The sequence below is a fragment of the Entelurus aequoreus genome, linkage group LG06 (genome assembly GCF_033978785.1).
Source record: "Entelurus aequoreus isolate RoL-2023_Sb linkage group LG06, RoL_Eaeq_v1.1, whole genome shotgun sequence".
Taxonomy (NCBI): domain Eukaryota; kingdom Metazoa; phylum Chordata; class Actinopteri; order Syngnathiformes; family Syngnathidae; genus Entelurus; species Entelurus aequoreus.
This window is the reverse complement of record NC_084736.1, coordinates 75,557,600-75,574,408: the sequence shown is the minus strand read 5'-3', so window position 1 is coordinate 75,574,408 and position 16,809 is coordinate 75,557,600. Positions and strand designations below refer to the sequence as shown.

General features: G+C 40.2%; 1 protein-coding gene across 5 annotated transcripts in view; it reads right to left on the bottom strand.

The window, feature by feature from the left end:
• The window catches only part of LOC133652599 (citron rho-interacting kinase), a 156,223-nt gene that overhangs the window by 10,442 nt on the left and 128,972 nt on the right, over nucleotides 1-16,809 (bottom strand). For all 5 annotated transcript variants that reach the window (XM_062051534.1, XM_062051535.1, XM_062051532.1 and 2 more), the window contains 8 exons: nucleotides 10,859-10,939; nucleotides 10,650-10,785; nucleotides 10,423-10,562; nucleotides 10,252-10,344; nucleotides 8,354-8,462; nucleotides 3,790-3,918; nucleotides 883-963; nucleotides 737-815 (listed from right to left, as the gene is read on the bottom strand). In XM_062051534.1, the coding sequence (XP_061907518.1) occupies nucleotides 737-815; nucleotides 883-963; nucleotides 3,790-3,918; nucleotides 8,354-8,462; nucleotides 10,252-10,344; nucleotides 10,423-10,562; nucleotides 10,650-10,785; nucleotides 10,859-10,939 (848 nt within the window). The remainder of the gene's footprint in view (nucleotides 1-736; nucleotides 816-882; nucleotides 964-3,789; nucleotides 3,919-8,353; nucleotides 8,463-10,251; nucleotides 10,345-10,422; nucleotides 10,563-10,649; nucleotides 10,786-10,858; nucleotides 10,940-16,809) is intronic.

The following is a 16,809-nucleotide window of genomic DNA, read 5'->3' as shown; positions in this document are numbered from 1 at the left end:
GCTAACTATATGTACATATTGCATCATTATGCCTCGTTTGTAGGTATATTTGAGCTCATTTAGTTTCCTTTAAGTCATCTTAATTTAATTTATATCTCATGACACACTATCTGTATGTTATATGGCTTTTAATTTTTTGCGGCTCCAGACAGATTTTTTTTTTTGTATTTTTGGTCCAATATGGTTTTTTCAACATTTTGGGTTGCCGACCCCTGGTCTAGGGTTGCGTTTCATATAGGAGATATATTATTACCAACATATTTCCTATAGAAAAAAATATGCATTACACAGTGTGCTAAAAATATGTTCTGTTCGCCCTTCAATATGACCAAGAAAAGGTGATAAATACTGTACATATTTGTGTGCCGCATGTCAACAACATGACGAAACGCCACAGGCTGGACCACATGATGCCATAAATGTCGAGGGAAATAAGTGTCTCCATGGTGACAGCCGGTACACACACAAAAATGCCATTTAAATAGGGCGGCTGCACCACTTGTGCACTTGTTACACACACAGCCGCAACACGCCCACTAATGATACACTCAATTGTATTGTTTGCGCACACTCTTTAGCACTTGTTATTTGGATCTGAGTAGATCAGGCCCAATATGTACAAAATGTGATAAAGTGACCCTTACATCATTTCAAGCTTTTCAGTATGCGGCCTAAAGGTTTGGGCAGCCCTACTCCAAGTGATGTTAAATGGGATTTGGTGTCCACTGGCACTCACCCCAAAGCAGAGTGTCCCTGAACCTCAATGACATCCAGTGAGTTGAAGTAGGTGACAAACAAATAGGGCTCTCTGTAGGCTGCACCACAGAACATAGTCAAGTACTGCACTACATTCAACAACATGGGTTCATTCCTTGCATTTACCAAAGGACAAAGGCAGGTGACTCCACTTGATGTCCTCGGTGCGGCTCCTTCGCCCGTACGTGTCCACAAACACTCCAAACTCTGGAAGATGACAAAATGTTGCGATGTCGGGAGTTAAGTGGAGTCAAGTCCAAAATATATAGTGGATTGATACAGTACACATTACATATTGACTACTGTATTTTTCGGACTAAAAGCCGCTACTTTTTTCCCATGCTTTGAATCCTGCGGTTTATAAAACGGTGCGGCTAATTTATGGATTTTTCTTTGCTAAAGGTCATACTGTTTTGTATTCAACAGTCTTCATATTACCCCAATGGAGACATTGAAATGGTGTGTTATTGTTTGTGCAATGGCGACATCTTTTGGACAAGTTCGCTCACTGCCGTTGCTGCGGTTGAAAATGTACTTCCTGTGTTGTGTCTTCAACCGGATGTATATGTTACGCATGCTTATGCGCTGGTCGTTTCCCCAAGATGCAGCTGGACTTTCAGAAGCAGCGTGCAGGTAGGAAAAATGGTTTATTACCAAAACAAGGCAAGAATACAAAAACAGGATATAAACTTAGCAACAAGAAGCAAAGATAACCAAGCAGCAAACAAAACAGCCAGAGTGTGGCGAGAGGCAGGAATAAATAGCTCTCTGATTAGTGACCGGGAGCAGGTGAGCGTGAGGTGTTTGCGGAAGTAGGAACACATATTACTTGCCGGGAGTGCGTTGCTATGGAAACGGAAATAATGAGGATAGAAGTTCCGGTAATGCATAAAATAACCAAAATACGGTAAATATTGTACATATTACATATTGTTATGAAAGTATCTGTTACTACATTATATATATACTTTCAGTGTGTATATTGTACATATTACATATTGTTATGAAAGTGTCTGTTACTACATTATTTATATATACACTTGCAGTGTGTATATTGTACATATTACATAGTTATGAAGGTGTCTGTTACTACATTATATATATACTTGCAGTGTGTATATTGTACATATTACATATTGTTATGAAAGTGTCTGTTACAACATTATATATATATACTTGCCGTGTGTATATTGTACATATTACACAGTTATGAAGGTGTCTGTTACTACATTGTATATATACTTGCAGTGTGTATATTGTACATATTACATATTGTTAATGAAGGTGTCTGTTACTACATTATATATATACTTGCAGTGTGTATATTGTACATATTACATATTGTTATGAAGGTGTCTGTTACTACATTATATATATACTTGCAGTGTGTATATTGTACATATTACATATTGTTATGAAAGTGTCTGTTACTACATTATATATATACTTGCAGTGTGTATATTGTACATATTACATAGTTATGAAGGTGTCTGTTACTACATTATATATATATACTTGCAGTGTGTATATTGTACATATTACATAGTTATGAAGGTGTCTGTTACTACATTATATATATACTTGCAGTGTGTATATTTTACATATTACATATTGTTATGAAGGTGTCTGTTACTACATTGTACATATACTTGCAGTGTGTATATTGCACATATTACATATTGTTAATGAAGGTGTCTGTTACTACATTATATATATACTTGCAGCGTGTATATTGTACATATTGTGATGGTGTCTGTTACTACATTATATATATATATACTTGCAGTGTGTGTATTGTACATATTACATATTGTTATGAAGGTGTCTGTTACTACATTATATATATATACTTGCAGTGTGTATATTGTACATATTACATATTGTTAATGAAGGTGTCTGTTACTACATTATATATATACTTGCAGTGTGTATATTGTACATATTACATATTGTTATGAAGGTGTCTGTTACTACATTATATATATATACTTGCAGTGTGTATATTGTACATATTACATATTGTTATGAAGGTGTCTGTTACTACATTATATATATACTTGCAGTGTGTATATTGTACACATTACATATTGTTAATGAAGGTGTCTGTTACTACATTATATATATACTTGCAGTGTGTATATTGTACACATTACATATTGTTATGAAAGTGTCTGTTACTACATTATATATATACTTGCAGTGTGTATATTGTACATATTACATATTGTTATGAAGGTGTCTGTTACTACATTATATATATACTTGCAGTGTGTATATTGTACATATTGTTATGAAGGTGTCTGTTACTACATTATATATATACTTGCAGTGTGTATATCAAACGTTGATGGAGGGTTTTGAAGTTGTTTTTGAGGACTTTTAAAGCTACAACGGTGACTACTATTAGCCGCGTTTTTATTATTAATATTATTATTATTTATTATAACATGAGTGTTCTTGTCTTTCATGATTGTGAAGAAAAATTCCAGAAAAAGCGCAGTTCCCCTTTAAGTGCCAAAATTATGACTAAAATGGTGAAGCTGTGTTTTCATTTGCACTTTATTTTATTGAGAGTTCAGCTAAGAAACTTATTTATTGTTATTTTGTTTATGTCTTTTAGCACAACATAATTGTATGTTACTTTTTTGTCAGTTATTCTTGAGTCTTATCTTTGTGTATTTGATAAGTACTTAATTTTCTAATCAGCCTGACCTAAGCCTGAGATTTATGTGTTAAATAAAAAAATAATCATTGTGACTAACACATGCTTTCATATAACTTGACAAGGTTGTAAACTGTGAATAGGTTTGATTACATTATTTTAACGTGATTAAAAATAAGGGTAAGATTACCAATCCAGTGTTAATATTTGAGTGTGCCCCAGACCGCTCTGTAGTGAAAAAGTTAGGCCCCGAGGTCAAAAAAGGTTAAGAACCCCTGGACTAAGACGTGTTGCGGACATAAACAGGTGCCACCGTATTTATGTATGAGTTGACTACAAAGCGTAGTGTTGCTGTGGCTGTGTGCACCCACCATGAAAACATAGCAGGTACTCCTCCTTGTGCATGCTGCTGGCCACCTGCATGATGGCGATAGGGAAAGTGTGAGACGAGGCGGCAAATACCGCTGAAGCCAGCGACATGTCGTTCTTGTCCAAGAACTCTGTAGCGGATCAAACACAGGATGTGTGTCAAACAACAGATTCGGTTCTAGTTCAGTTACACCTTCTTTCATAAACATACACTGAATCTATAGAAAGGGTTTCAGCAGGGGTGTACAAACTGTTTACATCAAGAAAAGTTTCAAAATGCACAACTGTTAGAATAATTGTTTCTAAGTTATCACAAAAACTTTGTGTTACATTTGAGTGCCCGGTGAGAAGACAAAAGCTGTCTTTGGAACCTACCAAGATTAAGGCTCGTAAAACTCCACTGTGTAGGGGGGGAAGCAAAATGAAGGTGTTCTGTTTTCTTTCATGTATGGTAATCAACAGAAAGATATTGTTCTAACCCAAGGACTTCAAAGCGGAGAGGAAGCAAGACCAGACTCCCCTCCAGGCGATCTCTTCTTGAAACTCCTTTTTGAACTGTTTTACGAACGTCTTTTTTAACTATTTTATGACCTCTTCTTTTGAACTGTTCGGTAACCATAGGCAACGCTGTTTACGACCCACTTCCCTCTGGAAGCAGCTGTGGTCATGTGGTCGGAGAAAGTCAAATAAAGAAGGAGGAGTACAATCTTTCGCCAGAGCGTGCTGAGAAACTGTGCAAGGGTACGGTGTACAGGCGACTCTCCTCAATTGAGTCCAAAATTGAATTCTGTCTCTGTTTAATTCTTTGCCTCTTGTCTTGTTTAATAGATGTCATCAGTGTTTGAACCTGACAACAACTTTTTTAACCTTTGTATTGATGATCAAAAGTGCCACAAATCCAGTGTATGTCAAGTTATGCCAAGTAATCAAATATATTGCCTTGTGTTATTAATGTGGTATGATATAATATTCAACATTAAAACTTTTTCTAGTCACATTCCACATTTTTGGTTTTGGCAAAACACCCCAGGCGGCACTTTGGACCTCACTGTTTTACATACGAGGTGAGTCAGAAAAGTTCCAAGGCTGTTGATGGTGACTCTGTAGTGTTTTTTCGATATGAGGGGCATTGTGATTTCTTGGCAAAGGGCAAGACGACTAACGAGCACCAGAAAGTCATCCTGCAGCGTTAGCTTTGTTCAGTGCGCGAGAAGAGGCGAGAGTTGTGGCAGGACCACTTTTGGCTGAGTCACCATGACAAGGCGCCTCTTCACGATGCCCAGAGCCTTCAACAGTTCCTGTCTGAAAGAACATAGCCTTGCTTGAGCAACTTCACTACTCACCCGACCTGGTTCAGTGTAATTTTTTATTTCCCCGAAGGTTATGGAGGGTTATCCAGTGGACCACTTTTAAAGATGGGGATGACAATAAGAAAATCACGACGACGAAGCTGCGGAGTATTATGGAAGAATCCTTCAAGGAGTACGCAAAGAGAAAGCTGGGAAAGTTCTCCAGACTACAGGGGGATTACTTTGAAGTGGAAAAATTGTGATTTATAGTTGAACTATATATTTTGAGATGCCAGTCCTGACTTTTCCTAAACACATTCTTGATGATGAAAAACCTTATGTAGTTTTATCTCTGATGACTATTATCATTCATAGTTAACATAACAATGGACATCAGTCTGTTTTCTGACTAGTAGAACAGGTTAAAGAGCTCTTGAACAGAGTGGGGGCAGAATGTCTCAGGCTGTATGCAAAGAAAATCGGGATCCTTCAAACACCCCGCTGGACCATCCACCTCTCAAGAAGGAGGTAATTTTCTGGCAGAAGTCAGCGACTTCAAGTACAGAACAGGACATTGAGGTGACAAAGGTGTTGCCATAGAGCGCTCTGAATGGCATGTCAAGTGTGAGAAAATCCAATCTCTCTCGACACATCAAGATTAGCTTTTTCCAAGCTTGCTCCTCTATGGCTCTGAAACCTGGACCCTGAAGCCCACCGTTCTAAAGTCTCCGGATGGATACTACACCAGGATGCTGTGTGTGGTACTGAACATCAACCAGAACATGTCACACGCTATTGTGACACTAATTTCCATCCACTTGTTTGTCACCTTTTGTTTGGCCGGTAAGACCATTTTGTGTTCAGTGTGGGGAGCAGTTAATTGGTTTTTCCTTTGTGTCTTATGTCTTTCTTTGTTAGGGCATAATTGCTGCAGGTGTGCATAATTAACTGGCCTATTTAACCACACCTGCAGGGGTAGGAAGGCACTGGCTGATTACTCTTCGTGACACAGGACCTCTGATTCATGCTCTGGATTCTTCTCCTCAATTCCAGTTCCTGTATGACCTTTCGCCTGCCGGCTCAGGTACTCACCCTGTTCGTGATTTTGTATTTTACCCGTTGCAGTCTTTTTGCAGTGCAATCTTTTGTTTCCCTTTTTTTATGCACCGTAGTTTTTTGTTATCCACTTAAGTGTTACTCTTTATCTCTGTCTTGAGCAATAAAAACCCTTTTTGATCTTACTCCTGCCTGTGTTTTGCATCTTGGGATCCGCTAGCCTCTTTGAGGGTATCACCAAGCGTGTCAGAACAAGCATGTTACCAACTAGTATCTGTATGAGGGTCTACCAAGGCTGAGTGACAAGGAAGATGACACTTGCAAGTCACTGCCACAAACAACCAGAACTTCTTCTGGGAGATGTTGCATCTGACCAGACTTCCCTCCCAGGAAAGTAAAGTCACTGGTCAATCCCAAGTTCTTTCAGATGTCATATATGCAGAGTAAGGACCATCAAGACAGAATAGGAATATCATCAAGTTTTACTCAAGGTTCAGGAGATCAGCAAAACCAATACATTCATATCGGCTTCTCGTATCGATCTAACACTCAAACGGAAGAGCCAACTTCTTGCACACGAAGAAAGCCCCCACCTGTCCGGAAAGGAACACAGCCTCATTGTTCTACTACAGATAAGACAAAAGGGAGTATTCCATCTCCTACAGTGCAAGCCTTCAAGGTAACACACATAGTTTACTTGCGGACATGAGATAAAAAATTGAAAGAGTACAAATGGAAAAACACTAGCTGATTCAAACATGACTATGAATACAGAAAGAACTCTTAAACATATATGCATTCTCCACAGAGCCAACACACGGGCACCGACCAAAAGGAGGCCCAATGCCACCGTACGCTGACCTACTAAGGAATGATTGCAGGAGTGGAGAGCTCTATAGAACTGGTCGCAATGCATGGGGAACGGCAAGGATTGGAATGTCCATTAACAAATCTGGGTAAGTGTAACGGAGGCCAGCCAGTGTGGCGGAGCCATGTGGCAATTGGTATACCTCATTTACTGCCAACCTCAAGAGCCGTTTAGTGCTTTGAACTCAGTAGTCAGCACGCTCGCCTCTCATGCGGACGACTTCGGTTCGAGTCCCATGCAGAACGGAAAAGGGAGCGACCGAACCATGTGGGTTACATAAGGACATTGATATTACTGACTTTTTTTTGATTGATTGAGACTTTTATTAGTAGGTTGCACAGTGAAGTACATATTCCGTACAATTGACTACTAAATGGTAACACCCGAATACGTTTTTCAACTTGTTTAAGTCGGGTCCACTTAAATTAATTCATGATACAGATATATACTATCATATATACTATCATCATAATACAGTCATCACACAAAATAATTACATTGAATTATTTACATTATTTACAATCAGGGGTGTGGAGGGGGGGGTAGGATATGGACAGCAAGTAGTGGACATAGAGCGAGAGAGAGAGAGAGAGAGAGAGAGAGAGAGAGAGAGAGAGAGAGAGAGATCAGAAGGCATAAGAAAAAGAAAAAGTATCTGCATTTGATTGTTTACATTTGATTATTAGCATTTGATTATTAGCAATCTGGGGAGGGTGTTAGTTTAGGGTTGTAGTTGCCTGGAGGTGAACTTTTATTGCGGTTTTGAAGGAGGATAGAGATGCCCTTTCTTTTATACCTGTTGGGAGCGCATTCCACATTGATGTGGCATAGAAAGAGAATGAGTTAAGACCTTTGTTAGTTCGGAATCTGGGTTTAACGTGGTTAGTGGAGCTCCCCCTGGTGTTGTGGTTATGGCGGTCATTTACGTTAAGGAAGTAGTTTGACATGTACTTCGGTATCAGGGAGGTGTAGTGGATTTTATAGACTAGGCTCAGTGCAAGTTGTTTAACTCTGTCCTCCACCTTGAGCCAGCCCACTTTAGAGAAGTGGGTAGGAGGGAGGTGGGATCTGGGGTGGAGGTCTAGAAGTAACCTGACTAGCCTGTTCTGAGATGTTTGACAATAACGTCAAATTAAATGTAAGCATTTCCTGTGTTGTAGAGCTGAGCTGCTGCAAATTTACTGGTAAAAGGTAACCACTGTACAAGCAATGAGACCATCAGACTGTTCAAAAACAGTTAAAATGCATCATCAAACACTGTACTGTATGTCAGTAGCGACAAACGGTATAAATGTGGCATTGCACTTCCAAGTCAAAATTGGGGAACGTGCTAGAATAAGATGATTAGCTCACCCTCAAGTACAAACTGCTTCATCTCGATCTCGTAAAACTTGTTGGTTCCAATGATGATGCTGTAGCTGGTCAGGTGGATGCAGCTGCAGGGCTCCAGGGTTTCAATCTCCTGGGAGATCAAAAATATGCTTGATTTGAATGCTACATGATCATATGTGTGAGAGGTGTGTAGATGAACAACAAAACCTTTGTCAACAGCAAAGTCAACGAGTGACTTAGGACATGAATAGCTAAAAGGAGGCACTCAGAAGACATCCCCAACCTGCACAACAAATTACAACCTGATTTGGATAAACTACATTCAGATGAAATGTAGTTTAACATTGTCATCTCGTGATAATTCTTTATGACTTTTATCTCCACGACAATACATCGGTGACACACTTAGCTACTGAGCTAACGTGATAGCATCGTTCTCAAATGCAGATAGAAACAAAATACATAAATCCCTGACTGGAAGGATAGACAGAAGATCAACAATACTATTAAACCATGGACATGTAACTACACGGTTAATAATTCTCAGCCTGGCAAAGCTTAACAATGCTTTTGCTAACGACGCTGAAGCTAACTTAGCAACTTAGCAACCGGACCTCACAGAGCTATGATAAAAACATTAGCGCTCCACCTACGCCAGCCAGCCCTCATCTGCTCATCAACACCCGTGCTCACCTGCGTTCCAGCGATCGACGGCGCGACGAAGGACTTCACCCGATCATCCGTGGGGTTGGCGGCTAGCATCGGCTAGGCGTCTGCTATCCAAGTAAGTAGTCCTTTATGAGTTGCTACAGCCAGCCGCTAATACACCGATCCCACCTAAAACGTTCTTCTTTGCAGCCTCCATTGTTCATTAAACAAATTGCAAAAGATTCACCAACACAGATGTCCAGAATACTGTGGAATTATGAAATGAAAACAGCTTTTTGTACAGGATTTTACGGGCTCCGAATACTTCCCTTGCCCTCGTGACGTCACACGCATACGTCAGCATAATAAAACGTTTTCAAGCGGAAGTGTGGCGGGAAATTTAAAATTGCACATTATAAGTTAACCCGGCCGTATTGGCATGTGTTGCAATGTTAAGATTTCATCATTGATATATAAACTATCAGACTGCGTGGTCGGTAGTAGTGGCTTTCAGTAGGCCTTTAACGGCCCTGACCACATGATGGCGACAAATACACATGTAACAATGTTAATTAAATGACAAGCAGGACGCACTTTAACAACAAGAGTTTACAACTTTTAGTTGATGAGGTGGCGACTTGTCCAGGGTGTAACCCGCCTTCCGCCCGAATGCAACTGAGATAGGCTCCAGCACCCCCCACGACCCCAAAAGGGACAATCGGTAGTAAATGGATGGATGGATAGTTGTAACAGAACAGCTACTGTCAACAACTTGCAATCTGATTGGCTATCGCAACTGTCTCTCAACTCTGTCTTCTCAAATTCATCCGCTCACGGTCCCGATGAGTATCGAATCACAGGAACGCATAAATGTCACGTTCAACGTAAGGCCATCTAAAAGGCCTTACTGACAACAACTCGTGATCTGATTGGCTATTGAAACTGTCTCACTGTATGTCGCAATTCACTTAAAGTGCACGGACGCCTGCATTGCTGAATCTGAAGGCCTCTGGCAGATTTGGTACAGCATGGCAACATAAGCTAGCTGAATTCTGATTGGATACAAACTAAAACTAAAAACAACAGCACTGGAACGAGCATAATATGACATGAAGAGAATATGAATACTTTTAGATATTTAGGAATAGTAAATAAAAAAAATAATTGTATCTTTAATTATGATCATGATTTCTGCTTATGTTAGGCCAGCACTGGTATTATATATTACTCAAGTGTCGGGTGTAGCGTGTACGAGCAATGGGACAAATCACCTTGCGAATGCAGTATTTGCTGAGATTGTCATTGTAGCGTAGAATAGTGATCTTATTTGGCATTGCAGCACAGATACAGGACCCGTTGTCAATCTGTGAAGACAACACATAGACATCTAAGTCTTCCAATCACATTGCTCCATCACACGTAGTCTTCTCAAGAAGACCTACTCTGCCAGCAGCAAACAAATGGCATCCTTTCACCGTCTCGAAGATGTACGCAGCCAGCTCGGACTGAGTGGGCATGTGGCATTGGGCCAAAGACTGTTTGACTCTCTTGATCTCCAGCAAGCATAAGGCCCTCTCGTCCCCTGCAACACACACACATACACGTTACAAACCAACCGATGCAAAGTTCAGTGTCCACATCCTAACAGACAGAGGCTTTGAGTTCCTACCAACAATCATCAGCAATTTTTCAAGCTCCTTGATGATGTGGATCTGAAAGACTGATCCCAAACCAGGGATATGAGTCAGGGAGTTTTTGATCACATTTAAGGCATACAGCCCCTCTTCCGAGCCCACCAGAACTATCTGTAATCACAGCCAGGAGCACGTCATTATCAAGCACGCCATTTAATGTGTTTCAAGATGTGAGTTATCGCACCTGATCTGTAAGTGGAAGCGTGCAGTTGATATCGAGGCGGTCGTCTCCTTCCAGTTTCAGGAGAGAGTTTCCAAGAAGTTTCTAAATGGACACAAATAGGTTTAGTATAGACAGGTTAGAGTTGGGGATAATGTTACATTTTGGGTTGGGGTTAGGAAGTTGCTGCAAAGTTTTAGGCTTAGGACATTGTGACAGAGGGTTAGGTTTAGGTTTTTAGGGTTAGAAGTTAGGGTTTGCTATTGAGGATCACAACAGGAGGAAGTGCTAGTGTAAAAGTAAAGGTGAGCTCAAGAGTCATAAGCTGTGTCTCAAGTCGGGGGCTACATCCTTCCAAGGACTCCGGCCCATGCGGTCGACGAAGCTTAGGTCCTGGCGAGAGTCCTCCAGCAGTGGCGCGCAGACAATCCAGAAGATGTCCCAGAAAGTGCCCTCACGGTCCATCCATACGGCACACAATCTTATTTAGCACAGCAGTTACCGCAATTTCCGGACTATAAGCCGCTACTTTTTCCCCTCGTTCTGGTCCCTGCGGCTTATACAACGGTGCGGCTTATATACGGCCTGTTCTTCTCCGACACCGACGAAGAGGATTTCGGTGGTTTTAGTACGCAGGAGGAAGACGATGACACAATGATTAGCAGGAACCCCTATATACTACGGTAATTACACATCAAAACCCTGCGGCTTATAGTCGGGTGCGGCTTATATATGGAGCAATCTGTATTTCCCCCTAAATTTAGCTGGTGCGGCTTATAGTCAGGTGCGGCTTATAGTCCGGAAATTACGGTACTTTTTTAATATGTGATTCACAATTGATGTAGTTTTCTCATACTTGCCAACCTTGAGACCTTCAAATTCGGGAGTTTGAGGGGGGGATTCTGGGTATTTGTTCTGTTGTGTTTATGTTGTGTTACAGTGCGGATGTTCTCCCGAAATGTGTTTGTCATTCTTGTTTGGTGTGGTTCACAGTGTGGCGCATATTTTTAACAGTGTTAAAAGTTGTTTATACGGCTACCCTCAGTGTGACCTGTATGGCTGTTGATCAAGTATGTCTTGCAGTCACTTTCGTGTGTATGCAGAAGCCGCATACAACATGTGACTGGGCCGGCACGCTGTTTGTATGGTGAAAAAGCGGACAATAAAGGCAGTGCCATCACGGCACGCCCTTAATATTGTTGTCCGGGTGAAAATCGGGAGAATGGTTGCCCCGGGAGATTTTCGGGAGGGGCACTGAAATTCGGGAGTCTCCCGGAAAAATTGGGAGGTTTGGCAAGTATGAGTTTTCTAATTGTGTCAAATTGGTTGCATTATAGCCAATAATAGTAAATATTGGGATAGCATAATATTATTCTTATCATATAGTTATTTGCAAAGAAGGCAGAGGAAATTAATCACAACACAACTACAGTCACAGCACGAGTTTATTTATTTATACAGGTTATAAAAATGCTTTTAAATGATCATCCAAACTGTTATATACGTGTTTTGTGTCATTTCTTTTTGCTCTTTTGTCGTCCAAGTCCTCCTTGATTATTCTGCACAGCAAAAAAAAACAAAAAAACCCCCAGAAAAGTTCAACACAAGTTCACAATAATCATTAATAGAAGTAAAGACAAAAAAACGCAATAACAGTACATTGATTCATACATTTACAATGCTTCATTATTCTGGACACACATTATTATGACATAATATAAGTCAACTTCTTGCTATCTAAAAAAATTATTTAAAAGTAGTCCGGCTTTACTTCGAAACATTGAAAAAAAGCTCCGGGGACCAAGCTGTCTGCAATGGCCGGAATTATGGCTCTCCTTTGGGGAAAAGAGAGGCGCAGAGAGCACGGAGGTCTCGTATTTGAACCATACTTGCCAACCCTACCGAATTTTCCGAGAGACTCCCGAATTTCAGTGCCTCTCCCGAAAATCTCCCGGGACAACCATTCTCCCGAATTTCTCCCGATTTCCAGCCGGACTTAAGGCACGCCCCCTCCAGGTCCATGCGGACCTGAGTGAGGACAGCCTGTCGTCACGTCCGCTTTTCCTTCATATAAACAGCGTGCTGGCCCAGTCACGTTATAACATCTACGGCTTTTGGAGAGTGCACAACTGCGCACACACAACAAGAAGAAGATGAAGCAGAAGAACGAAGAAGAGGCAGTCATGGCGACGACGAGTGAAGAAGAGAATAGAACGAGGATGGACAATTCAACCCTAAACTCACTTCTTTCCTGCAAATTAAATTTCACAGATGCTGCCCAAACCTATGCTCCTTCAAAGGCTGTGCTACTGGCTGCAAAGCATTGCACTTTCAAATACAACAATGAGTAGAGGAGTGTTGTGTGTATATGTGTAAATAAATGAACACTGAAATTCAAATATTTGTTTTATTTATATATATATATATATATATATATATATATATATATATATATATATATATATATATATATATATATATATATATAGCTATATAATTCACTGAAAGTCAAGTATTTAGTATTTATTTTATTTATATATATATATATATATACACTACCGTTCAAAAGTTTGGGGTCACCCAAACAATTTTGTGGAATAGACTGTCGAGTTTCAGATGAAAGTTCTCTTTTTCTGGCCATTTTGAGCGTTTGATTGACCCCACAATTGTGATGCTCCAGAAACTCAATCTGCTCAAAGGAAGGTCATTTTTGTAGCTTCTGTAATGAGCTAAACTGTTTTCAGATGTGTGAACATGATTGCACAAGGGTTTTCTAATCATCAATTAGCCTTCTGAGCCAATGAGCAAACACATTGTACCATTAGAACACTGGAGTGATAGTTGCTGGAAATGGGCCTCTATACACCTATGTAGATATTGCACCAAAAACCAGACATTTGCAGCTAGAATAGTCATTTACCACATTAGCAATGTATAGAGTGTATTTCTTTAAAGTTAAGACTAGTTTAAAGTTATCTTCATTGAAAAGTTCAGTGCTTTTCCTTCAAAAATAAGGACATTTCAATGTGACCCCAAACTTTTGAATGGTAGTGTGTATATATATATATATATATATATATATATATATATATATATATATATATATATATATATATATATATAAAAGAAATACTTGAATTTCTGTGAATTTCAGTGAATTCTAGCTATAAATATTCTCCTTCCCCCTTAACCCCGCCCACCTCAACCCCCCCCAATCTCCCGAAGTCGAGGTCTCAAGGTTGGCAAGTATGATTTGAACACAAATGTATATCACTACCAACATCCCACCTAGATGTCTGCTTTTAATATCTGTTTTAAATGTATAAATAATAGCTATACTTACATTTTAAAGTCGCTCTTTCCGCTCCGCATAGCACCGCCTTGTTGAAAGTATGTTTTTAGAGTAAGTGCGCAAAGGATCTCGGGATAAGAAAGGACGCTAAGTGTACAAGGGTGCACACTTTCTGCTAATGGGAGAAAAGGACACAATTGTCGACCGAATTTTTAATGACCCTTGGAACTTTTTTTGATTTGGCACAGCCTTCGGGTACCGCGATGACATCGGCACCTCACACATGCGCAGTGCGTTGGATGCAGCCGCCGAATTGAGACACAGCTATACTATACAGTATACAGTTTATAAGGCACTTTTGGAGTTTTTTTAAAACAAAATAAGTGATTTCATATGCTTTATCGATGTTAATACAAATTAAATTATGCAAGTGATAACCTGTGATTATAACACAAATTCAAAAGCGTGAATAATCTGATTTAAAAAAAAAAATCATTTGACAGCACTAATTTTTATTCACTTCATGAATTATTATCCCTTTTTTAAAGTTGTCATCAAAACCAGTGAAGCTATGCCTCACCTGCCCACCCCGTATGCACATTCCTGCTTTATACTGTATAATCAGACAGTAAAATAATTTCCCACGTCAAGAACCACCGGCCATTTTTAAGGCTCCACTTGTGAAGACAACATGCAACTAAAGTGAGGGAAGAACAGGGTCAAAGAAAGACAAACATGTTAAACAGTATGAACCCTCACACTCTGCTAGAGTCCCTCCCAGGAAACGATGACATTGACGTGTTTAACCTCCGCCTCTGATTGTTTGATAGTTAGCAATAGAGATGTCCGATATCGGATTGCCGATATTATGGGCCGATAAATGCTTTAAAATGTAATATCGGAAATTATCGGTATCGGTTTCAAAATTCTCAGTATCGGATCACACTCCTCAGCCTTATGACTTTTTAAAACGCTGCTGAGTACACGGGCGTAGGGAGAAGTACAGAGCGCCAATAAACCTTAAGTGCCAGCCCAGTCACATAATATCTACGGCTTTTCACACACACAAGTGAATGCAAGGCATACTTGGTCAACAGCCATACAGGACCCACTGAGGGTGGCCGTATAAACAGCTTTAACACTGTTACAAATATGCGCCACACTGCGAACCCACACCAAACAAGAATGACAAACACATTCCGGGAGAACATTCGCACCGTAACACAACAAACACAACAGAACAAATACCCAGAACCCCTTGCAGCACTAACTCTTCGGGGACGCTACAATATACACCCCCCCTGCTACCTCCTACCCCCCACCTCAACCCTGCCCACCTCGACCTCCCCATGCTCTCTCCGAGAGAGCATGTCCCAAATTCCAAGCTGCTGTTTTGAGGCATGTTAAAAAAAATAATGACTTCAATAATAAATATGGCAGTGCCATGTTGGCATTTTTTTCCATAGCTTGAGTTGATTTATTTTGGAAAACCTTGTTACATTGTTTAATGCATCCAGCGGGGCATCACAACAAAATTAGGTATAATAATGTGTTAATTCCACGACTGTATATATCGGTATCGGTTGATATCGGAATCGGTAATTAAGAGTTGGACAATATCGGAATATCGGCAAAAAAGCCATTATCGGACATCTCTGGTGGGACTATCAAGGACTAGCTGCAGTGTGCTTAAACAACCACAAGGTAGCATCTGTGAGCAGATAATAATGTATAATCTCTTTCAGGCTTATCAGGTATTATCAGGTCAGTAGTGCATTCTTCACTCACGCTTAAAGTGAAGGATGAGGCAAATATACAGTGGTAACTATTGTAAGTTGTGAAAAAAGGCGGGCTTGTGCGATTTATTCAACTACGAGATGTCTTATTTTTTTGGTTGTGTGAAAAATGAAACATTAAGTTTTTCTAACATTTTTCATTACGTTTTTCCAACACTTGTGAATGTCATTGAAACCTGTGAAATAACAACAAATTTAAACTAGAAAAGGCCGGGACAAGTGGTAGAAAATGGATGGATGGATGGATGGATTAATCCAGACCGGGCTTGTGTGTGTGTGTGTGTTGTCATGGTGATTTTAGTATGTGTATGCAACAGCGTCTTCCTCCTGTCTGGATGTAACTTTGGAGATGGAACTTAGTTTGACTGGTACTGTATAGTGTAGCCACCCTGATGTTATTTGTGATGTTGACAGCTGTTTAGTACAACTGTCTGTGAAGCCGTGATGCGTCAAGATGGGCTTTAGACAACTGTTTGATGGTCGGATGGCAGCGCTTCATAGCAGCGGTCGCCCTCCAGGGCCCCAACTCCCCGCCTCTCTGTTGCGAGTTTGTCGTGATTAAATGTAATGTGTTCATGTGTGCATTGCATGGAGGTTTTTTCCCACTCCAGACTAGGCCCCCTTAGGATCCCAGTCTGGATTGTATTTTTTTATTCATCTTTTTGCCCAGCGTTTTACCTTTTTTCCATCTTTTACGGGGCGCCTTGTGGCGACCCATCAGCATTCCTGTTCTGTAACCCTGTACACTGTTTGTTTGTCTAATCTTGAACGGGTTTGTGTTGAAAACAAAGTTTTGTTGTACTTGTGCAATGACAATAAAGACCTATCTATCTATCTGTCTATCTATCTGTTTGTTTCTGTGTCTGTGTTTGTGTGAGTGTGTGCAT